Source organism: Zootoca vivipara, chromosome 4 (genome assembly GCF_963506605.1).
Source record: "Zootoca vivipara chromosome 4, rZooViv1.1, whole genome shotgun sequence".
NCBI lineage: Eukaryota > Metazoa > Chordata > Lepidosauria > Squamata > Lacertidae > Zootoca > Zootoca vivipara.
Genome location: NC_083279.1, coordinates 50330310 through 50355819, shown reverse-complemented (window position 1 = coordinate 50355819; position 25510 = coordinate 50330310). Strand labels below are relative to the sequence as shown.

The 25510-nt window shown below is 42.2% G+C and overlaps 1 protein-coding gene across 4 annotated transcripts in view; it reads left to right on the top strand.

Moving 5' to 3' along the window:
- The window catches only part of DOP1B (DOP1 leucine zipper like protein B), a 68322-nt gene that overhangs the window by 28273 nt on the left and 14539 nt on the right, over positions 1 to 25510 (top strand). For 3 of the 4 annotated variants that reach the window (XM_060273580.1, XM_060273579.1, XM_035116017.2), the window contains 14 exons: positions 348 to 1032; positions 3114 to 3385; positions 4411 to 4563; positions 5746 to 5846; positions 6713 to 6903; positions 8227 to 9844; positions 10610 to 10721; positions 16701 to 16886; positions 17985 to 18110; positions 18774 to 18908; positions 19554 to 19609; positions 22771 to 22875; positions 22977 to 23043; positions 25116 to 25260. In XM_060273580.1, coding sequence (XP_060129563.1) covers positions 348 to 1032; positions 3114 to 3385; positions 4411 to 4563; positions 5746 to 5846; positions 6713 to 6903; positions 8227 to 9844; positions 10610 to 10721; positions 16701 to 16886; positions 17985 to 18110; positions 18774 to 18908; positions 19554 to 19609; positions 22771 to 22875; positions 22977 to 23043; positions 25116 to 25260 — 3952 coding nt within the window. The remainder of the gene's footprint in view (positions 1 to 347; positions 1033 to 3113; positions 3386 to 4410; positions 4564 to 5745; positions 5847 to 6712; positions 6904 to 8226; positions 9845 to 10609; positions 10722 to 16700; positions 16887 to 17984; positions 18111 to 18773; positions 18909 to 19553; positions 19610 to 22770; positions 22876 to 22976; positions 23044 to 25115; positions 25261 to 25510) is intronic. The other variant, XM_060273581.1, reaches the window with a different exon arrangement.

Here is a 25510-nt window from a genome sequence, read left to right as displayed (position 1 = left end):
TTTAAGTACTCCGCGGACCCGTCTGGAACGGATTAATCCATTTTCCATTACTTTCAATGGGAAAGTTCGCTTCAGGTTAAGTACGCTTCAGTTTAAGTACAGACTTCCGGAAGCAATTGTGTACTTAAACCGAGGTACCACTGTAAAAGGTTTTGGATAGCTGTTGTGGAAATATGTATTCTTGTTTGCTTGCACAAGCCTGATATAATAGAAAAAGTATTTACCAGGCATTTGAAACATGCAGTAGTTTAAACATGCAAGGATATTTTAATGTTATTCATGTATGGTTTTTGTATAGAGTAAACCTCAACATTCACATTTGGGTCCACATCCTTGTGTTATTTCAGAGCCCCATGAGGGAAGAAAACCAGGAACTGACTTCAGAATCCAAAGTGCTCCAGAATGAAGATGACGGTCTTTTTCCTCCACTCAAATCTGAAGACAGTGGTATAGGCCTTAGCACTTCATCCCCAGAGTTTTCTCAGCACTTGAGAATACCTAGGGTAACTCCCGAAAAAGATGATGTCTGGAAAAAGGGTGGGAGCATGCAGAAGACCTTGCAGTGCATCCAGGAGCTGGTGGCTAAATTTGCCAGTAAATACGTATTTGTCGTTCATCTACAAGATCCCAGTAATGGCAGTGTTCTGCATGCAAGACAAGGGCAGAAAAAAGGAAACCATTATCAAGCTACTGGAAATATTTCCAAGAAAAGGAGCTCATGGGATTCCAAGCAAATAACTGTGCCTCAGTTTAAGCAGATGCTAACCGACCTATTCAATGTCCGAGGGTCATCTTTTAAACAGAAAGATATGGATCCTCCATCTCCTTCAGAAGAGCTTGGTGGTGAAAGGGGAAAAAAGGAAGAAGAATGGGATATTGACCAAGTTATGCTTGACTTGGGAGATATGAGAGAAGACTGTAGAGAGGCCTTTGCAGCTCTATGCTACCTCTTATTGGATTGTACTACTTTCCCTGTTTATCTTTCTGAGGAGGAAACTGAGGAGCTCCATTTGTCTCTCTTTCAAGTGCCTGGTAAGAGGAACATTATAATTTGCAGAAGAGTACATAATAAGGCAGTGTTGTGTATTGAATAACCTTTCATTAGAATTGTGCAAAAATGGTAACGTGATAGAGCTCTAAATTTGTAAGTGTAGGGCAAGGACCAGTTAAGGCCTAGGGCATGTGACTTTCAGAGAGCAAATAAAGCCCTGAGTCAAGAAAGGATGGCCAGGTATGTGTTGAGCAGATTGAAGGTTAAAGGATCAAGTAGGCCAGTATTTGCCAGTATTTCATTAAAGTGGTGTTTTCTGAAAGAGCTTGTGCTCTTTGACTGCATTCCAATGCATATTTCCCTAGGAGTAAATCCCACTGAGCATAGTTGGACTTGTTGCTAGGTAAATTTGCATTCATACCGTGGTTGCTTTTTTCTATTTGGTATGTTGAGGTCTGGATGAGTTCCCTGTCTAATCTGCATTTCCCATACACAATTGGCCAATGACTTTCAGATGAAAAATGGGTTGATACTTCCATCATCTTGTTTAGTAATGTATCTAGCACTGTAATGTACTTACCAAGTACAGTGGTACCTCTGGTTAAGAACTTAATTCGTTCCGGAGGTCCGTTCTTAGCCTGAAACTGTTCTTAACCTGAAGCACCACTTTAGCTAATGGAGCCTCCTGCTGCCGCTGCGCCGCCAGAGCACGATTTCTGTTCTCATCCTGAAGCAAAGTTCTTAACCTGAGGTACTATTTCTGGGTTAGCGGAATTTGTAACCTGAAAGTTTGTAACCTGAAGCGTTTGTAACCCGAGGTACCACTGTAATGTTCCTTAGATTGTGAGTAATGTAATGTTCCTTAGATTGTGAGTAAAGACAGGGGTATCACTATGTTTGGAGAAAGCACAGACACACACACACACACACACACACACACACTCACACAAAACTTTAATGGGATAAGAATAGGATCAATAGGAGTATAGCATCTAGATCAAGGGAAGTAATAGTACCACTGTATTCTGCTCTGGTCAGACCTCACCTGGAGTACTGTGTCCAGTTCTGGGCACCACAGTTCAATAAGGATACTGACAAGCTGGAACGTGTCCAGAGGAGGGCAACCAAAACGGTCAAAGGCCTGGAAACAATGCCTTATGAGGAACGGCTTAGGGAGCTGGGTATGTTTAGCCTGGAGAAGAGAAGGTTAAGGGGCGATATGATAGCCATGTTCAAATATATAAAAGGATGTCATATAGAGGAGGGTGAAAGGTTGTTTTCTGCTGCTCCAGAGAAGCGGACACGGAGCAATGGATTCAAACTACAAGAAAGAAGATTCCACCTAAACATTAGGAAGAACTTCCTGACAGTAAGAGCTGTTCGGCAGTGGAATTTGCTGCCAAGAAGTGTGGTGGAGTCTCCTTCTCTGGAGGTCTTTAAGCAGAGGCTTGACAGCCATATGTCAAGAATGCTTTGATGGTGTTTCCTGCTTGGCAGGGGGTTGGACTGGATGGCCCTTGTGGTCTCTTCCAACTCTATGATTCTATGATTCTAAGAAGCATCCCCAAAGCAGCCCAATGAGGACTAAATGTGTTGCATAACTAAATAATGTTGACTGTTTGTTAGAAAGGAAAGTGGTGGTCATGGGGTAAAGGAATGGGTGGGCTGGCTAGAATCCTGAGCAGGATCACTTCTGTTAGAGAAGGGCAGAGCATCTGTTTTGCAAACAGAAGGCCCCATGTTCGATCCCCAGCATTTCTGGTTAGTTCTGGGAATGTCCTCTAGAGAGCTGCTGCCAGACAGTGTAGACAACACTGATCTAAATGCAGCTTCCTCTGTACTCACAGGTGAAGGATGCATTGTAACATTTTGTGGCACTTGCATATGTTAAATCAGGCATCCCCAAACTCTGGCCCTCCATATGTTTTGGACTACAATTCCCATCTTCCCCGACCACTGGTCCTGTTAGCTAGGGATCATGGGAGTTGTAGGCCAAAGCATCTGGAGGGCCGCAGTTTGGGGATGCCTGTGTCAAATGATAAATGTTTGTCAAGGGGACAAAGTGTTTCGAACAACGATTGTACTAAAACTGGAGCTAAAACTATTTGTCTGCTCTCTTCAGGTGGCTGTGAATCCAGTTTCCCCCTGTGGCTCAAATCCCTGATGACAATATGTTGCTGTGTCAATGACTGCCACATTCAGAATGTGTCCATCTCTGTACTGCTAGAAGTAATTAACCAATCCCAATCATTGGCACTGGTTATTGAAGACCGAGTAAAGCGGTATAAAGTTCCTGGGCAGAACCCCTTCTTTGGAAGGCTGCAGATGGTCACAGTTCCTCCTATTGCACATGGGGTTCTCAAACTGATTTCGGAAAAAACTGATTTCTACCAGGTAATGTACTAAAATCCATGCAAAGCTGCATTATAAACTTTTCATCATGTGTTGGGCATTGTTGTTTCCATGGAAATGGAATGCTTTTAATGTGCAAGTGGCTTAATGTTGTTTACTTGTTTCTATCTAGCACTTTCGCCTCTTAAACAACATGGCAACTGCGACCCTGGAAGAGCAGCCGTAATGGTGTTATGGGGTGGGGAAGGGAAGGGAAGGGAAAAGACATCAACTTGCAGAAATAGCATGGGATGATATTCACTAGAGGTACAAAAACCAAACTCATCAAGGATGAAGGTAGCTCAGCATTCCACTCTCCAGTGCTGATGGGCAAACCATTGCAACCGGCCCAGAAAGTAAATAGAAACGTCCTGCTGAAGTACAAATCATTGCCCATTTCCTTGCCGTGTTGACTTTAAAAAGCACTTACAAATAATCCTTAGTAACAATTCAGTATTAAACTTTGCTTCACAGTCGCATAGAACTAGTGAAATACAAACCAAGAATTATATTAATGCACACACATATTCCGTGGGGGCTTTGCTTTAGCAGAAAATGATTCTGCTCATACAAATTGGGGCACCCAAATTCTGTAATTCTTCCTTACCTACTGCAGTGTGATGAGGGTGCGCTGACTTGCTTTCCACTACAACGAAGTGAACTTTGGAAAGAAAGAAATTGTAACATTTTAAAGAAATTATTATATCTTAACTGCCCTTTAAAACAAATGTGCTTTCCAGTGGTATTCATCACTTAGATTATTCTGCTGTATAGGGATGTGGGTGGCACTGTGTATTTTTATAGGGTATTAACATCTAGTTACTATGAAATGCATTTTTGCCCTATCAAATGGCATAGTTTGACTCGAGGAGTACTGTTTTCCGTGTTCACATTATCTTTTGATTGCATTAATAAACATGGTGCTGTATGATGGTGTGGGGTATAGAAAACCATGAACTATTTTCAGTAACACAGATTCCTTTAAACCTGCCTGAAATTGTGGTTTTATTTTTTAAATTTCACTACAGAGAGTTGCTCAAGTGCTTTGGAATCAGCTAAACAAAGAGACAAGAGAGCATCACAACACTTGTGTAGAGCTGTTCTACCGTCTTCATTGCCTAGCTCCATCTGCTAATATCTGTGAAGACATCATCTGCCATGCATTGCTGGACCATGATAAAGTAAGGTTTATTAAAAGTTGTATAGCCTAACACAGCACTCTAGTTTTTTTTGGGGGGGGGCATATCGCAGTCACTCCTAGAACAGATTTTGGGGGAGCATGTGTATAGGAGGGAGAAAGTTCCTTTGCCCAAATAGAAATCCTTGCTTGACAGGGTGCACTGGTTAGATACCACCCTATGTTTTTGGAATATCAGTGGTATATATTTTATGTTAAACTGGAATTGTTTTGAAATCTGTGATTAACATTCCTTTCTGCTAAGACTTTTAAAGGGCTCCATTAGACCCCAGATTGATACGGTTTAAAAATAAATTAAAAGCTGTGTGAATATTAAGGAAGATCACTTGTGTGTGGTAGAACATATGCCTTGCATGTTAAAGATCCATGGCACATCCAGTCTGAAAAACAAAATGTGTCTTGCGTAATGGAGCATTGACAAACCTATTGGAAACTCCTGAAGAGTTGCTTCCAGCCAGAGTAGGCAGTCCTAAACTGAATCAGCCATTGGCTTCATGCAGTTTCAGACAGTTTTTTGGCTGCTGCCCTGTTAGATGTGGCTCTTCTGTCCAGTAGACAGATGCTGTCTCAGCTCCATTCTTGGGCTAGTCTCCTATCCCTCTTGAGTAAATATTGGTCAAAATCTTCCTTCTTACACTGCATCGGCTACCTGCTGCCCTAGGTTGGCAAGCACTTTGGGTAGCTCATTGTGGCAAGGACTGAGAAGCCTTTCCTCAAACCAGAGTTTATATTTTATCCCTTCTTCTGGGTTTTGAGTAGATGTAATTAACTGGATAATGAAGAGCAGGTTTAATTAACCAGCCTGCTTGCTAACGATACACTAATTTTCTTCATCTTTGGAAGCATAAGTAACCACATGTTCACTATAATCTTTCCATCTAGGCTTCATTTTTCTCAAACTAAAAGGAAATAGAGCTAAGCTTTTAGAAGAATATAATAATTCATTTCACTCTGACTACTGCCATTTTCAAAGAGATCTCAAACATTTTTTCTTGTATTGAGGGGAAAGTGCACATTCATCAGAGTATTCTTGTCTTTCCATATATATCACTAACTTATGTAGGTTGCAAGGCTGCAATTTTAAATCTATGTAGTTGAATATATCAAACTAACTCATAAAAAAAAATTTTGTTCTGATTTTGCTTTGGGTTTCTTTCCTCCTAAGGGGACAAGGCTGGAGGCACTGTTCCGGTTCTCTGTCATGTGGCATTTGACCAGAGAAATCCAAGGCAACAGAGTCACTTCCCACAATCGCTCTTTTGATAGGTATTGCTATTACTTTTATGTCTATTTTGATGGTGTAGGTTTAAATTAAATTTACTTTTGGTCATTGAATTGAAAAGACTAGTTTCATATGTACCCAAAATATAGGGAAAGGGAAAGGTACCCCTGACCAATAAGTCCAGTCGCGGACGACTCTGGGGTTGCGCGCTCATCTCGCTCTATAGGCCGAGGCAGCCGGTGTTTGTCCGCAGACAGCTTCCGGGTCATGTGGCCAGCATGACTAAGCCACTTCTGGTGAACCAGAGCCGTGCACGGAAACGCCGTTTACCTTCCCACCAGAGCGGTACCTATTTATCTGCTTGCACTTGAGGTGCTTTCGAACTGCTAGGTTGGCAGGAGCAGGGACCGAGCAACGGGAGCTCACCCTGTCACGGGAATTCGAACTGCCAACCGGCAATCCCTAGGCTCAGTGGTTTAGACCACACCGCTACCTTAGCCAAAATGCTGCTACTTTGAGATCTTGTATAGAATGTCCTGGGAGATTGAAGTGTTCTCCTACTGGTTTCTCTGTCTTGTAATTCCTGATGTCAGATTTATGTCCATTTATTTATTTCAGTGTATCTGAAGAAGTGTGCATGCACACGAAAGCTCATACCAAAATAAAAACTTAGTTGGTCTTTAAGGTGCTGCTGGAAGGAATTTTTTTTATTTTGTTTCGACTTCGTCAGACCAACACTGCTACCTACCTGTAACTAAAAAAATTGAAGAAGGCAGAGAATGTTACTATTGCTGGAAAAGCTGTTTTAAAAAATGTGTCCCTTTTTGGAAACTAGTCTTCCAACTCAACATTTTAACATAAATCTAGCCTTGTTACCTTGAACAAATATTACTGTAATTTCTCCATCCAGGTCTCTGTTCGTTGTATTGGACAGTCTTAATAATTCGGATGGAGCTATTGGTGCTGCTGCACAGGGTTGGTTGATACGAGCGCTGTCACTTAATGATGTTGCACGAATTCTGGAACCCATCCTTCTGCTTCTGCTTCATCCCAGGACACAGCGTACCTCTATTCACTGTGTCAAGCAGAAAAAATCAGCAGGTAAGATTTCACTTCAGAAGATTCCTTCTCCTTCAGGTGAAAAGTCCACCCAGTCCAGCATTTGGTCTCCAAATAGATGCCCCTGGAGAGCCTTCAAACCATGCATGAAAACACATACCCCTCCCCCTCTCTCTCACACACACACACACACATGGCAATGCTATATATAAAATCCTGGAGGTTTCTTTAGCCATCAAGGCTAGCAGGAAGTGATAAGACTTGGCCTTCCATTAATGCTTCCAATTCCCTTTTCAATGTGGTAGCTATCACCACATATTTTGGCCATGAATTCCATAAATTGCATGTTGTGGGCAGTATATTTCTTTTGTATTTCCTGAAACCACTGCTAGTCCTTTTCATGGGCTGCCCCAGCCTGTAGTAGTATGGGAGCAGGAGGGGGAAAATATTTGTTAGGCATGTCACCTTTTTTGTCTAAACAGAAACCCCAAGCATAGAAAATTTTGGCCTGTACAGGGTTGAAGTCTAAATTTGCCTTCTATGTAGTACACATTGACTTGCTGCACCTTAGCTTTTACCTGTAACAGGTGCTGTGTGTGTGTGTGTTATCCTCCCTTCATATCAGCACACAGAACTCAGTATCTAGGGACAGAACTCAGTATCTAGGGGCGAGTCTCAGACACTTAATTCTATTTTTTTTTAACTAATAAAAATTGTTTGGCATTTCAAAAGAAGAAATAAACAATGTTAGTCAATAACATTGGTTACAATTAGTAACTTTAAGCTTTTATGATAGGTGTTGTCCAGCTTAGTTATTGTTCTAGGGAAAAATTAAAGGTTTGTTGTTTTAAGATAGGGAAGGGCAAACCAGAGAGGATCAGTATGTGAGCATGGCTTGTCTCTCATGCCTTGATGTATATATGAGCATCACAAAGATACAAAGGATGCCATAATTTCCAATGTAAGAAGTCCAAATTGTTAAAGATCATAATCTACAAATACTAGCCAATACATGTTAATTTTTATTTGCTATGTTCATAAATGGCTGCCCAAGAACATTGGACTCTTGGTGGTTTGCAAATAAAATGATAAAATATCATTAAAAAGGGGGTTGCTGCATCAACAATTTCAGGCCAAAAGAAGAATAAAATCAGACACCTAAAAGTATACAGCAGATAGACATTGCTTCAGAACATAGGTCCCTTAACAACAGTCTATTGTGAACGCATGGCACAGTTGCAAAGGAAGAGGCTCACCCATTGTGTTCAGATACTGGGATGAGAAAGCGGCTGCTGTCGGAAGGCTGCACCTTCACTACTGAATGAGTGGTCACTTTTTTAGAAAGGCAATTGTGCTCTCTTTCAGAAGACATGCGTTTCTGGTACAAAAAGAAAAAAGTCCCTTTCCAGAAGTCCTTGGGGCGTTCTGAAAGCAGCTCTGAAGAAAGTTTGCCACTGAGCCAGTTTACAACTGTGGACAGGGAAGCCATTTGGGCTGAAGTTGAAAAAGACCCAGAAAAATGCCTGCTTAAAAATGAACTGGCTGTAAGTGATGATTTTCGGTGTGCAGTAGCTTCACAAGACGTGGACGAGGAGGATAATAGTGAACACACAGAGTCTGCTGATACCAGCACTGGACCTACAGATAGTGATAATACATCATCCTTTTCACCTTCTCTGGATCAGCAGGATATGAGCAATGACGAGAACTACAGTGGCTCAACAGACGACAAAGAAAGCATGAAGCTTGTTGGTTCTTCTAATGTTTATCCTCCTGAAAGTTCCAAATCCAGCACCATGCTCAATCTGGTACGCGCAGATTCTGAGAAAACTCAAGCATCAGAGTCTCTCTCAAGCGATGACGAGGTGGATTTGGAGCTTCAAGCCCTTACCACTGCTAGGTTGCTAAAACAGCAGAAGGAAAAACAGGAAATAGCTGAGGCTCTGTTTAAGCACATTCTTTTGTACCTGCAGCCATATGATTCCAAAAGGGTACTATATGCTTTTTCTGTACTAGAGGCAGTACTCAAAACAAACCCTAGGGAGTTTATTGAAGCTGTAGCCAGCACTAGCATGGATACTAGCTCCACAGCTCATCTGAATCTCATCTACAATCTTCTAGCCCGCCACCAGGAAGCTCTGGTGGGACAGAGCTTCTACGGAAAGCTTCAGACTCAGTCACCAACTGTGTGTCCCCATTCACTGTTAATAGAGTTGCTGACATACCTGTGTCTGAGTTTCCTGCGCTCTTACTACCCTTGTTACTTAAAAGTAACTCACAAAGATGTCCTTGGCAATAAGGATGTCCAGGTCAAAAGTGTTGAAGTCTTGATAAGAATGATGACACAGTTGGCTACAATGGCCAAATCATCAGAGAGCAGGGACGCAGAATTTATACGCAACTTGCTTGGCAGGTGCAAAGTTCAAGAATTTGTCCTCCTTTCTCTATCAGCTTCTATGTATGTAAGTCAGAAGTGCTATGGACATACGATGGCCAATAAGACTAATGGGTTAAGTGAAGAGTGCATCCTCGAGGAAAACCTAATCAACTTTGGTCCTGATCAGATTTGGAGCGAGCACCCATTACAGATTGAGCTGCTTAAACTTCTGCAAGTGTTGATAGTCTTGGAGCATCACCTTGGACAGACTCAGGAGGAGGTGGAAAATCAACCAGGCCTATCTAAGGAATGGCAAAAGTCACTTAACTTCCAGGAGGCCATTAGTGCAATGCAGTATGTGCATCCACACCCTATAACCTCGCAGGGATTATTTGTGTCTGCCGTAGTCCGAGGCTTGCAGCCAGAGTATGGCTATGGCATGCATCCAGCTTGGGTGGGTTTGGTTGCATATTCCTTGCCATTCTTTGGGAGATCTTTAGGTTGGACAGTGGCACCGTTTATTGTACAGATATGCAAGAACCTGGACGAACTTGTCAAACAGTATGAATATGAAACTCTGAAAGTGTCCCCAAAGTCATCTGTAAGGTAAGAGAATGTTGTTCATAAAACCTGGCTTTTTCATGTTTAGCTAATTTAGCTGTTGGCCAGCACTGCTCATTCTCTATTTGTAAGTTTCCTTAAATTATTTGTTTGGTTTTTGGGGGGAGGGGGAAGGATGTAGGAACATAAGAAACTGCATATCAGGTCAGACTCTTGACTTTCTAGCCCAGTATTATATCAGGTCAGACTCTTGACTTTCTAGCCCAGTATTATCTACTCTGGCTCGCAGCAGCTCTAGGTCTCTGGAAAGAGGTGTTTCCCAGCCCCAGCAATCTGACCCTTTTAATTGGAGGTGTCTGGGGTTGAACTGGGCAGCTGATCTTCTGCATGCAACACATGTAATGCCACTGAGCTAGGCAGGCAAGACTTGTTTCAGCTTCTCAGTTCCACCAGTAGGGGAAATGTCCCACTCAGTTCTTGTGTCTCAATCAGAACAGACTTCTTTCTGCCACATTTTCATCATCTTGCAAGGTTTGTTTGGTATTTCCCCCCCCCCAAAAAAACCCACTGTTGTTTTCCCCTCCCATCCAGGACAGATAGTCTACACACAGCTCTCTCTTTGCTTTTACAAGTAAGCCAGTGGGCAAACTCTCCCTGGATAGCAAAGCATCAGCAGATAACTGGCTGCGTGGATTAAAAGCATAGCGTGCAAAGGAAAGGTTCTAGCTTAATGGAAGTGAATGGGGGCTATCTTCTAATTTCTTTACGAGACTGAAATAACCAATTGAATTGTTAACTTTCTCCCCAAAGCATAAATTCTAAAAGGGAAAACATCACACCAGATTATCCTCTTACTCTTTTGGAAGGACTAACCACTATTGGCCATTTTTGTCTTTTGGATCATCCAAACCAAACCAAAAAGGTAATGATGTTGTTGTTTTTCTTGCTTTCTTTTGCTGTCTAATATATACTTTTGACAGGTGATGTTTCCAATTATTAAAGAATATCCATTCAAACTATGTTGAACTTTAAGGGTGTTACTGGATTCAAACCATGACACAGCCTCATATTCCATTAGATGGAATAGTGAAATCTTTTGTCAGGTCAAGATAAGCCACAGTTAGAAATTTCCTTATGTGACGGTGAAAATGTTCTGTTGTATCAATTTCATGATTTCAAAGAGAACTACTTTGGGTTTGTGATTTAAAATGCAGCTAGGGGAAACAGCAGGTATTTTAGTTTAAAGTATATTTATAGCCTCAATATACTATGAGATGTGAAATGTGGCCAGACATTTTTTTTAAAAAAATTGAAATCCCATATAGGATTTTCTTTAAAATATCAAGTGAATGTGCACCCGATTTATTAGGTGATATTGACAATCTTTGATATTGACAATCTTTCCTGCCAACACATCTAATTTTCCACTTTATTTTTAAATCTGATTGCAAAGCCAAGATGGCTACCCATTATCAAGGTTGATAATGGTTGATAAAGGTTGATACTGCTGAAGCGAATTTTGATTTGGAACCCTTTTTTGTGTGTGCAAATTATAGGAAGTGGTGGTGTATAGTGCAATTGTTTGTACCCCAATATATGCATAAACAAGGCTAAGCAAAAATTATTGAATGAATTTTAAAATGTGGTAAAACAGGGTCTGATTTATAATGTCATTATTGCAAAGAACAGCCTTGCTTATTTATATATATACCGTGTTTCCCCTTTTTTAAGACACCGTCTTATAAAGTCTCTTCCCCACCTCGGGGGGAGGAGATGTTGTGGGCGCCACGAGGCCTTCACGTGGGGGGGAATGGTTAGCATTCCCCCCAGCCCATTGGTCATCTCCCTGCCGCGGCACGCCCCTAGCACAGCCAATTAGGTTGCTCTGGGGGGCGTGGCTCGCCTATTTGAACAAGAGCGCGGCAGGGACTCTGCCTTGCTTCTTCTGGATTCAACAACTGCTGATCTTGTGAGAGCAAGGAGCAGCTGCTGTAGGGTATCGTATGCTTGCGGGGTGTGTGTGTGTGGGGACAGCCTGGAAATTTGCATCTCTGCCTTGTGTTTTCATTTAGCCCTTTGTATTTCTCTCTGCCGCTGGGAAAAACCCCTCCTTGCGAGCTACCTTTTTTTTTTAAAAAAAGACAAAAAGCGAACCCCTCTACATCCCCTTGACTAATGTGTGCGTGTTTGTTTTGTATCGGGTTGCTGCTACACGTGCATAATTCACCTCTGCTTTAATTGTGCAAAAGAAGCCAGAGCAGCACAACCTATTTAGTTGCCTTTTGTTTAATTAGCAGCTTCGTGCTTCAGTAGCTTTGGGAGTGTTGCCGAGGGTTACTTTGTTGCTATCGTGGTTAAATCGTCCACCCCACCCCCCCCTTTCGCTGCTCCTAGACCCCTTTTTACAGCTAGTTCTAATCGCTGTTGCTATTTTCCCTGTGCTTGCTAACATTTTCAGTGTTTAAGGCTTAGAGGGAACTGCTGAATGTTTTTCCCTTTGCCGAGTTGCTGAGGGTTGCCAAGACGACCATGAAGCAGTGTGCATCGCCATTTTAATAGAACACGTGGCCACAAAGTTTACAAAAAGTTAAAATTCCTTGCCTTTTCTGGTCGCAAACTACAGTGAGTCTGCTTTTAAAACCCTTAACTGTGAGCTGCTGATATAGATATTGCGGGGTAAATTGCCCCTTGATTGCTTCCATTCACTGAGCCATTGGCCTTAATTACTGCAGTTGCTATAGTTATGTTTGCATATTACCAGCCTTTTTCCCAATTTTGCCCTCAGTGTCGGACTATTCCCTGGGACAGGGAAGGATTGCTGGGTCCCCTTTGTTGATTTTTGCTTCGCAAAGGTTCCCAATAAGTCGCGTAGAAAATAAAAAATGAGAGAGTCGGCTGAACTGCTGCTTAAGGGCTTGGCAGTTTCTATCTATCAGCAAAATCACCTTAATCCCAGTTTCTTTGTTTCCCTGATCGCCGTGCAGTCTTGGGTCGGATCCAGTAATTACTGCTTAAGTACTGCTTAATTGCCCAGCAGTTTCCTGTCAGCCTGCTTACATTGTTTCCTGATCGCCTAGCTGACCAGATCGCCTGGCCTTTAGATATATTTGCTCCTCTGCAGTTTACTTTGCCAATAGCAGCAGTTGTTACATGGTTTAGCTGCGGGGAAGTTTTATCAGGCCCATAGCAGTTTTGTTACACAGTATAGCTGCTCTGAATTATCTGGGCCGGCTTTAAGTGAGACGTTGCTTGCTACTATAAAACGCTTACCTGTTCTTTTAACATTTTGTTACATGCTTCCTGTTGCAAGTCCTCCTCCCCCCCCCGTTTTGTTTCAGTATTGTATTCTCAATTGTTTAAGAAACAGTACTTGCTGCCTTAGCCTCTTTAAGCTGTGGATTGATTATTTGAATTTGGCATCTGCTAGCTATTATTACATCTGCATACAAAATTCTCTTTCAGAATAAAAATACAATAAAATAATAATTAAATAATAATGAATGATAATAAAATCAGGACCTCTCTTCATGTTACCACACATTTAGCCCAGTAATAATAAATAAGTAAAAAATTAATAATAATAATAAAATCAGGACCTCTCGTCATGCTACCACACATTTAGCCCAGTATCCTTACTTCTTTTAGGGTAAATTTCATCATAAGGAAATCCCAGTATTAAGACTGCTTAGGATCTTTTTACATTTCGAGTGAATTTAACTGGTAGTGGCTTTTCCTTTTATGCTGCGGTTTGCTTGCTTCTATATCTCTGTGGGCATCACACTAAAAGAAGAAGAAGAAGCCTGCTTCTGGCCAGTATACACTATACTGTACTAGATTCCCTTTGAAATAGCTCTGTTGATGGGAGCACGGTGCCTTAAAACGGCAGGGTTGCACACTGATCCCCATGTGGGACAGCTGCATATTCATGCATTGCAGGGGGTTGGACTGGATGACCTACAGACCCCTTCCAAGGCTACAGTCTATTCAACTCACTGTCCCAGCATAAATGTACTTTAGGGTGGTTTGATTTATAGTGTCCTTTTTGGAAAGTAATAATATAATAAATAAATAAATAGGGCATCCCCAGGGGCCGCCAATCAGTTCATTGGCACCACCTTAGCTAATGGGGGCTCCTGCTGTCACCTTGCCGACAGAGTATGATTCTGGTTCTCATCCTGAGGTGGAGTTATTGTTTCTGGGTTGGCAGGATAGTAGTGATATAAAAAAAGGGGGGGGGAAGAGAGAGAAAGAAACAAAACACACACACACACACACACACACACACACACAAAAAAAAAAAAAAACCAGGGTCGCAGGTTCCATCCCCATATGGGGAAGGCTGCATATTCTTGCATTACAGGGGGATGGGCTGGATGACCTCTTGGGTCCCTCGAACTCTAAGGTCAAGTCAAACTCTGAGGTACTGTTCCTAGGTTGGTAGGATAGTAGTGTTGTTAACGCCAAGTTTGCAGGTTCAATTCCCATATTGGAAGCTGCGTACTCTTGCAATACGGGGGGCTGGACTAGATGACCACCAGGGGAGGAAAACAAACAAACAAACTAACAAACACAAAACAAACAACAACAACAACAAAAAACTCAGATTCTATGAAGCAGATGTAGCTTGGGGGTTGCATAACGCCATAACCTTCAACAATTTTCTGATGGAATTAGGGGCACCCTACCATATTCCTACTTTTCCCACACCTTTAAAAGATTCCACATCCTTAAAAATTTTGGTTATTGAATTCAGATTTGTCCCCTGCGAGAGTCCGGGATGCACAGTAGACTGCTTTAAATGGTGTCTAGTCCAGGTGTGTCCAAGCCCACGCCAAACAAACTTCAGCATTCTTAATTAAAATAAATAAATAAATAAGTATTGTCAATCCAGTCAGTGTGCATAATATTGAGTCACATTATTGAGAATAAACCCCGCTTCCTGAGGGGTCCTGCTTGCTAGGCGATGCAGACAATATTGGGGCATTGGCTGGTCATCAGCATAGATATTATCAACACTCGGGGGCATATTGTTTGGTGACTGTTTTTTTTTTGGCAAGAGCAATATTGGTTTGCAATCTTATTTATTCGATTAGAACCACAGGGACACGTCAGGCTGTTTCTATGCTTGGTCGCTGATTAACCCACTCCCTCCCCGTTAATTGCCTGCGTACATTCTGCCTATTGCAAATCTCATTGATGGCAGTATGAAACAGTGCTTTAAATAAGAAATAAGTACACCAATAATAATAATTATTAATATTTAATAATAATAACAATAAGCACCGTGCAGATATTTACAATCTCAAATATCTTTTGTATTGTATCGAATATAATTGGATTAATGTTACTACTGCAATAATACATATTAATAATAATAATAATTAAAACAACAACAAAGCATATATTACAATCCGTGCTTTCTATCGCTTTGTCCTGGGCCCTGTAGTTTATTTTGAGAATGATTTTGCTGGGCTGCAAAGAACAGCCTTGCTTATTTATATATATACCGTGTTTCCCCTTTTTTAAGACACCGTCTTATAACTTTTTTTCCTCAAAAAAACACACGGGGTCTTATTTTCAGGGGATGTCTTATTGTTATTATGTTTTTATGGTATCTATGGTTCCGGGCGGTGGGGCGGCAGGCCTCCTCGGCCGGGCCATGAAGAGGCCAGGCCGCTGGCTAGGCGCTCCGCCCGGCGATGCCTTTGTCTCGGTTTTTTATTCTTTCTTCCATTTCCCCCCCTGCCAACCGCTCCAAGGTTCCTGCTACTTTATTTTTTTGGGGGGGGGTGTTTCGCGAAATAAACACATGAGGATGAGCAGGGCTGAGGGATCCCGCCCGGCCTTAGACAGGCCACCCGCGCGCCTTCCGAGCTTGGCCAGCCGAGCTTGGCGAGGCGGAAGGCCTCCGGGGAATGTGGGGCCCGGGCAAGGCGGCACTGAGAGCCCCCATGGCTGCCCCCATCGTTGCCGCGTCCCTTTCAAGCCTCTCTCTCACTGCGCTTGGAAGGAGCCGCGCGCCCATGGCTCATGCAGCAAGGGCCTTCCCGACTCCTTCCCAGGCGCCCCTTTCCCCTCCTCCTTGCCGGTTCCGGACGGCGGACGACGGGCAGCAGGCAGGAAGAGGCCAGGTCGCTGGCTCGGCGCTCCGCCCGATCGGCGCTCCGCCCGATCGGCGCTGCGGAGCGATTGGCGCTGCGGAGCGATTGCCGCTCCGAGCGATTGGCGCTCCGAGCGATCGGCGCTCCGAGCGATCGGCGCTGCGGAGCGCTCTGCTCTGCCATCGCCGGTTCTGGGTGTCGGGGCGGCAGGCCTCCTCGCCGGGCACTCTGGCGGCGCAGAAGGGGCCAGCAGCGCTCCCGTCGTGTGTCACCCCGGTGGTGCGGAAGGGCCTGCGGGCCTCCCGTCACCACTCTGCCTTGGGCCATGCAGCCCATGACACTCCGGCGTCGCGGAAGGGGCCAGCAGCGCTCCCGCCGCCGTCCGTCACTCCAGCGGTGTGGAAGCGCCCGCGGGCCTCCCGCCGCCGCTCAGCCTTGGGCCATGCAGCCCCCAGGGGCGAGCAGCGGCCTCGCTTCTGCCTGGCCCGGCAGCAGCAGCAGCAACAGCAGCGGGAGGACAAGGACGACGCTGCTGCTGGGTCCCGCTGCCTCGAGGTGAGCGGCGCTGCTGCGCGGAGGTATGGCTTATTTTCAGGGGGTGTTTAATATTGCACAAATGCTTTAAAAGCCTGCTATGGCTTACTTTCTGACTACGTATTAAAAAGGGGGAAACACGGTATATTATATTGTTTAGGATTTTGAATGTGTTATTTCTTTCCTGCATATCTATAGTGTGGGTGATCTCCAGTGTTGGTCATATTTGGATTTAATGGATTGTTTATTTATTTTTGTATTCCCAGTCACCGTGGAATGTTGACCCTATAAACCTAAAAAATGCCAGGAATGCCATTTTGGAAGAGTTTCCCCGTATCATTAACACCATGTCTCTCCTTTGGGGTGTCATAAAAAAGGAAGATTCTCAAAAGAGACCTGCTGACTTCCTTGGAACAAAAGGCTCTTCTTCGGTTTACTTTAAGGCAACCAAAGTACGTAAGCTTTATTAAGCCTGGGTGATCTGTGGGCAGGTGCACCACATCTGGGAAAATCTTGTCCACATTTTTCTGATAAGAAGTTGCTTAGGTTAATAGGCATTTTTTTGGAAGTGATTGGCAGTGCTTCTGCAGAAAGCCATAGAGATAAAGTTCAGGTGCCCACGCCATTGAGTATCTGCAGATGTAGTAAACCACTTTTAATACATCTCTATTTGTCAGAGTCTCACACCAAATGCAGAAGAGGCTTTTATCCTTAATCTGCATTGCTGGTGTTGACCCAGGATGTGGCACTGTCTAGGATCTGTCATCATAGGGGCTCTGCCTTGTAGGTCCCTGCTGCCCCAATGACAGCACAGGCTATTGACAGGCAGCCACCAGCAATGCCTGGTGTAAGGCCCCCAAAATGAGGTGGGGGGAGGGTGGACTAGCCATGGATCCACTGGACAGTAGCCAGAGACAGGCCCTAATGTAAGCCTCAAACTAGTACCCACCACCACCACCACCACCCCACACACCATCCGCTCTGGCCAATGTGATTTATACATAAAAGGCTTGCTGGATCACACCAAAAGCCCATCAAGTTCAGCATCCTGTTCTTGCAATCACCAGCCAAGTGCCTATGGAAAGCCAGTAAGCAGCACCCAAATGCAACAGCACTCTTACTTGTGCCTCCCAGCAACTGGTAGTCACTGATAGCCTTTTTTGATAGCGATAGCTCTCCCACTGTTTATCCCCACAGCTCCTTTGCTGGGAGTTAGGATTCCTTCCTGAGTAAGCAAGCCTTGATTCAACAAATGGCCTTGGTATAAAGCACACAATTATTGACTCTGTTTTCTCAACAGCAACTGTAATGTTCATTTTCATAAGCAACTTCCAGGTGCCACATGGAAAAACTGCTGCATGATAAATTCTTGCTTATAATGAGAAATACATGCACAGTGGGAATTTAGACTCCTTTCCCCCCCAGTATGAGAACAAAAGGTGTTATTTAAAAATAGTGAGTTGCTTATGACATTTTACCAGGGCACCTGTCTGTAGGAAAACAAATTCCATCCAAACCCATTCTAGAAGTATTTCTTTTCTTTTCTATAGACTCTGAAGAATAAAATCCTTGACTTCTTGAATCCCCTCACTGGGCAGCTTGGAGTACAACTTATAGCTGCTGTAGCAGCAGTGTGGAGCAGCAAAAAATCTCACAGGCATCAAAACAAAACAAAGGTAAAGAAGAAGAAATCACAAAGGTGTGATAAATAATTCATTGATTATGGTAAATGATAAGGTAAAACTTCAAAACATCTAGATGGCACCAGGTTGGCAAAGACTACATCAAAGCATTTCCCGGGCACACACACACCCCAAATGCAGTATGCCTGGTTTCTTGTTTTTACTGTGTCTGAACACCACATTATCAGCTCCTGTGCATGCTTGTAGAATAGAACCAGATATTTCTTAAAAGGCATGTTACAAATTAATATACAAGGTACCCCTGACCGTTAGGTCCAGTCATGGACGATTCTGGGGCTGCGTGCTCATCTTGCTCTATAGGCCGAGGGAGCCGGCGTTTGTCCGCAGGCATCTTCCGTGTCACATAGCCAGCATGACTAAGCCGCTTCTGGCAAATCAGAGCAGCGCACGTAAATGCCGTTTACCTTCCCACCAGAGTGGTACCTATTTATCTACTTGCACTTTGACGTGCTTTCGAACTGCTAGGTGGGCAGGAGCTGGGACTGAACAACAGGGGCTCACCCCATTGCGGGGATTCGAACCGCCGACCTTCCTTCCGATCAGCAAGCCCTAGGCTCAGTGGTTTAGACCACAGCGCCACCCGCGTCCCATTTACAAGGGGTGGTCCTTTATTTAAAAAATGTGTTTTTGTTTCAGATTCCTCCCGCAGCTAGTGCATCTCAGCTTATACTTGTTGATCTAGTTTGTGCCCTAAGTACTCTGAAGACAGACACTATACTGCAGCTTGTAAAAGAAGTTGTAAAGAAACCATCCCAAATCAAAGGTGAAGAGGTAAGTGTCATTTTTGCTCTGTCTATAATCTCTGTTACTCCCAAATTAGGAAGTTTCAATTGCTCATCTGCCTACTATATTGAGGCTAAAAAACTCTTTATTCGTGCATGTTGTCCCCCTACTCCATGGAAAGAAAAAGCTGTAGTTCTGAGAGATATCTTCACCTGATAAATTCCATGAGTCGATTAGATCTTTAATGAATGAGTTAGTGAGAGGTTAAAATGAGATGAAAGGTATGAATAGAACAGGAGCTCTTGATTTTTGCCTCATCACTACGGTATTTAAAGGATTGTGAGCAGCATACAGAGTTGATTAGCGTTCAGATTTGGTCAGTCACATAGTAACTTGAGTAAACAAGACAGTAAACAAGAGGCTATAGTTTTTTTAAAAAAATCTAGGATAGCATGGCTAATTTGGGATCTCTATTCAAACACCAAGTGTCTTTCAAGGAACTGCAGGTGTCCCTGGTTTTTGTAAGCAACTTGTAGGAAATTTGAAATTACAGTTTTATTTCTACACAACCACTACTTAGAAGCAAGTCATCACTGAAATAATTTGTGGATTATTTTGTCTGCAATATGTTTCAAATTTGCGTTATTGTGTTTTCTTTGTAATTGGGTAATAGGGTTTTTTCTTTCTTTCCAGAAATCTTCTCTAGTGGATATCCCAGTGCTCCAGTTCTGCTATGCTTTCATTCAAAGGTAAATGAGCTTCTAGGCTGTTAAACATTTCTACTTCTTTTTGAATCCAGTAACTACAAGCATTAATACATTTGCTTTCTATTCTTCCCTTTTTTTAAAAAAAAAAAAGCACAGAATGCTTACAGCGTTTTTTTGGTCCTGATGCTGAGGAACTATAGAATTGCTTTGTTCAAATAGCATGAGCTGCAAAAGAGATAATACAAATAGCTCCCAAGTGCCCTATTGCTACAGTAAGATATTGTGAGCCACGGTAGCAACTTAATTCATTTGACCAGAGGTAGCAAATGTGTTGCAAAAACAGTAAGAATGATTAACTACCTAATTAGCAAGCTAGTCAAAGTGTGCATCTCTACAAGATTTGCTGTGGTTTTCAGTTGAAGACGCCTGGTCAAAAGTCATCCAAAAATCCAAAATAGAATGAGAAGGGAGCTCCAAACCTGCAAGCTGTAGCATTAGGTTGAAGGATTGTGAAAAGGACACAAGCTCAGGATAGAAAAATAAGGAGTGACACGTCTTTGTTTTCATTGTAAAGACTGCTTTCATTTCAGATCATTTCCAACACTGAGGTCATTGGTTCTTTCTGTCTTGTTTCACCTCTGAATAATGTACTACTCAGTCTCCAGATTTTGGATTGTCTATTCTTTTCATCTTCATTGTAACCTGAGCTCCTTCGACTTCGTAATCAGAACTGGGTCATAAATATTGTTGAGACCAAGAAGAGGAATCTTGACACCATTTGGTACCAGGCTGAGAGAGAAGTTGTAAATCTTTCCCCTCCCTTTTGTCATCCTAATTGCCCAAACTAATGGTGTCTACCTCTAAACAGGGAAAATACGCTCTTTAAAAGAAAAATAGTACCGTAATTCTGTACTGTCCCATATGGTGGGATTTATTAAAATGTTTGGGACATTTCAAAACTTAGGCCATCCAGCCTTCTCTCTTAATAAAGTAAAATAAAAGATTAATTTCTCCTGAAGTACAAAGTTCCCAGTTTTGACAGCAAGGCAGTGTTGACTAGATTGTTAATTAGATAGTTAATCATTCTTACTGTTTTTGCAACGCATTTGCTACCTCTGGTAAAATGAATTAAGTTGCTACCCTGGCTCACAATATCTTACTTTAGCAATGGGCAATCCTGCCAGGAAATTTTTTATTCCATTTGGGCAGGTTCTGTGAGGTGTATATATTGGAGTCCAACTCAACGAATTCTGAGATTATTTCTTAGGAGGAGAATGTTACATAGCCATCTTTCTGGGTGAGGCAATGTATTTTTGATTTGAGTGATTTTTTCCTGCATCTGTTTGGTGGAAGCCTGGAGTTTATCCCTTCAAATTTGTAAAAACATTGTTTTGGGAACAGGATGCTGATCATTGTCCTATTAATTTCTGGAGAGTCAATCTCTCTTCTTTTATGTTCTATGAGTTTAATGAGTTTTTATGGTTCCTTAAATTCTTGAGCACAGGGGGTCATTCTTTTACAATTTTATTAACAGCAGAGGAACAGGAATACATGGACAGTTTTATTACCCCCGAGGAAATAGAGACGTCCTCAAGGACCTAAAATAACACAAAGCCACTTGCCCAGATGCCTTTACAACAGAATTCAACAAGAAATTCAAAGAAACCCTGATGCCCCACATGACCAGCCTGTTTAATGACATCATAAAGGGGCCCCATTCCTAAAACGTGGTCCTCCTCCTCCAAAATAGTCTCTATCTCAAAGCCGTTCAGAGACATCCACAAAGTAAAATCATATCGCCCATGGGATACTGACACAAAAACGTCCCCTAACAATAATGTATCAAACTGAATGTAACTGACCTATATGAAGGACTCGACGTTTTGAAAACAGAATGAACATTTGTCACTCATAAAAAAAATATTTTAATAAAAACACAAAAAAGAATGCTTGGCCCAGCATCTTTTTGATCTCAGGCCTTGTGGATCACTATTGCTTCGTGAAACCAAACTTTGCTTCACACCCTTATTGGGTCTGCTGCTTCTGCACAGAGCTCAGAAAGTAAGTCCAAAAAGGTCATTATTAACAATGATTTCAGTCCAATCTTGGATAACTGCATGATTGTGTGGAGGATTGTAAGATGTCTGGATAGGGGACTTATGCAATTCATGTGATAGGTACAGTATTGATGCACAATAAATGCTGGCTAGGAGGAGGACACTTTCCTCCTCACTTTAGTTTGGCATTGCTTTACTTTTCTTTGTACATGTTAACATATTGCATGAGTGCAACAAACATGTATCACACAGATACAATTTTCAGGCAGCTAGGAATCATTACGTGTTTGCAACAATCTCGTTTCCATATTATGTGTGCAAAACTCATGGTCCTTTTGGTGTGATTCAGTGCCCTTAGGGTCAATAGTGCCCTTATAATAAATAATAATAATAAATCTTGTAGTCTTGGTTTATTAATGAGATTGGGCGGTATGATTCTGTTTTGAGGCTGTCCTTCAAGGGTTTTGGGATGGAAATTGTTTTGGATTGGGTCCAGGTTTGGGGTTCCCTTAATAAAAATTAATTAAATAATAATAATAATAATAATTTTTTATTTATACCCCGCCCTCCCCAGCCAAGACCGGGCTCAGGGTGGCTAACACCAAATATAAAAGACAGTTTTAAATTGTTTTTTATTTTATTTTTTGAGTAAAATACAGCTTAAAATGCAGCCTCATTTTACTGGTGGCTCATAAATCATTGGCCTTGGAAATTCATTGGAAATTTTTTCCTAAATCATACTTTTATTATTGATGGATCAGATTTTATCCATTTCGAAGCTGGGTTTTTAATAGGGTACCCAATATGGTGTATAGCTGAAGGCAGTGTTACTTTTGCCATTGTAAATGTCCCAGAAATGTATTCGCTTAGGGATTCTTTTATTCCTCCCTTCATCATGAAGGCTCTGAGGTAAGTTAGAGCACTTGTGTATTCAATGGTACCTCAACGAATTGCATAAATTGCCTGACAGCAACAATACATAGGAATGGTTAATCTTCAAAATGAAACATAACTAAATAGCTGTCATAGGTCCCTCACAATAGCCTTTCCTGTACGCCCCTATCTGATATTTGCTGTGTGCATGGTTTCAGTATGCTTCAGCACTGGAACTGATGGCTTTGTGTGTGTTTTTTTGTTTCCCCTCAGACTTCCTGTCATAGCTTTGCAGGAGAACTTCCAGTCCTTGTTCGGAGTGTTGAAGGAATCTGTGCAGCTGAATTTGGCACCACCTGGTTATTTCTTGCTTCTCAGGTACGGCAGCAGCAGTTGTTTTTGCACACCACAATTGTAGCACACTAATAGTGTACACTAGTAGTGTAATGGTACACTAACTTGGGCTTATTCTTCTGCAGCACTCTGAATGATTTTGTGACTAGAACTCCAAACCAGGAAAACAAGAAGGATCAGAAAGACCTGCAGGTACTCCAGAGCATGTTTTCAGTTCATAAATGTAGATCTTGATTTCTCCCTGCTCCCTGGTCATGCACCAAACTTGACTTAATGCACCAAACTATACGCTTAATAGTCCCAAACTACTAGCTGTTGTGAAAAACAGGTTCTAAATTCAATGCATATAAATTGACTGCATCAGCAGGGGCTTGCGTTGAAGCAGGTACTAAGACAAATGGGGGAAAGCTTTGTATTAGCAGGATATTGCTACCTGTGAGGTACAAATTTGGGACTTCAAAACACTAGATCATGTGATGTCAGCTGACTGGCAGATGGGCAGCCACATCCACCTGCCAAATTTTACCAATGAGGCAGAGCCTGATAAATATCTGGCCCATGGTTTCAAAAAGGTTCTGCTCCCGTGAAGCAGAACTGGGGGCTTTGGGGGATGATAAATCAAAGGTCCATATCTACTAGACTTGCTGTAAGTGAGGTTTTCCATTGGAAGATTCCTGAGCAAAAATAGGGACAATCAAAAACATAATGAAATAGTAAACACTGTAAGAAAAATCTAGCTTCTATAAGCCTCTTAGCAAACAGACAAGCTTGCCTAAGGAAATGCAAAAATGACAGACCTGTTCTCCCCCTCCCTATAACACCAAGTCAGCACACCCTCATGGAAGGTGCTGTTGAGAGAGGGAGGGCAACCATTGTAAGCTAAAAGTTGTAAGAAAACATCAAAAGAGAGCCCCACCCCTTCCCAAAGTCTCTCTTCTTTGTGTTTCCCTAATAGAAAACCCCCTTTCATTTCAGATCTCAAACCACACTCTGGTTCTCTCTGGTACCCCTGAACAATTTTATTTCTCATTAATTAGTCCTTCATTAATTTATGACTTGTAGCAAGAGACTCACCTTCTTTGTTTCTTTTCCTTCACTTTCATCCTTAAATACTTCAGCTTTCCTTATCACAACTAAGTCATAAATTGTGCCAAAGCCTGGATGAAGAACATTGAAACCAACTGGTTTCTAATTAAGATCTTGCCCTACTGTCTTACATTAATTGCACAAAACAAAAGCTTCTGTCTCTAAAATGGGAATAAAATGTTGATAAAAGTAAAAAAAAATCTTCTGATGTAACAAGCATGTGATATAAAGGCATCACCAGGGACATGACAACACCACAACCTTCAAGTGTCTAGTTTACCCCTCATTTACCCCTCCCCTCCACAGTTTATACCTGGGGTGTTTTCCCTTGAATACTCTTTCCCAGTTTAATTAAACAGAGGCATGGGTAATTCTTAAACTCTGAACAGGAAGCATGGTATCAAAAGGTACCCAAAGATAAAAATGGATGAAAGTAATAAGGTATTTCATTCCTGATTAAACAAAGTTTGTTTTTGTTCCAGCACAAACTCAAAAGGATCACAGAGATAAATTATCTTTTTTTTAATTAGCATAGGGAGTAACCAGAATTTGCTCATCTAGGGGTCCCTTTGGTGCTGCTATCAGAGAACTTTCAAACATCCATTTTCAAAGGAAGATATAGGGCCCATTGCTGTGTTTATCTCAAGCTCTGTATGGTGATACTTGTATTCAGGGATGCTTAGCCAGCATCTTTTCTGCTCCTCAAGCCTGGGCATAATGATCATCATGGCTTCTTGTAGTCAAACAGCAAACAGTTCTTGCCAAACGTTGGCTTATATCATAAGTGGAGCTCTTCATTCTGTACTCAGAAAACAAGTCCAAAAAGAAGATAGCCAACATGTAGTTATAGATCTAAAATATATCCAACAGAACTTTTAGGGTGGATTTTTAATAGAAAAATGAAAATTTCATTATTCTAATGGGCCAATAGGCATATCACAAATGCCTTGCAAATTGCACTTCACACATTAGCCACACTGTCAGTATTTGGTTAGGAAGGGAAATGACTCTGTAGCGTGCACTGCCTTCACGGAATTCAAATGGAGTAAAGTGATATTTTGGTTTGCCACTTATCTCCTTTCTCACAATAAAACAAATATTACTTCCATAAGACAAAATGCCCGGAGTGATGTCTATATGCACAAATCACTCGTCTCTTACTCTGCTTTTCCTTTCAGGAGGTAACCCAGAAAATATTGGAAGCCGTCGGGAATGTTGCTGGTTCTTCTCTAGAACAAACTAGCTGGCTGAGCAGGAATCTGGAGGTTAAAGCTCAGCCTCAGGTTGCTTTAGATGAGCCCATGGCTGAAGATGATTTATGCGGTAAGAAAAATGGACACAGTTCTACGGGCTAGCTGTTGTTTTATACAAGCATTTTAGTCCCACAGGTCTGCTTAAGATGGAGGGAAGAAGTAGGATTGGGCAATTATAAAACACTGGCCATATAAGGAATGTTTAGGTTTCACACAATGCTCTTCCACCAGCATCCATTTTGGAGCACAAATTCATTTAGCTAGATAACTGATAATATAGAACTGGAGAGGAGAAACAGCAGAGCTTTTCCATCACATCT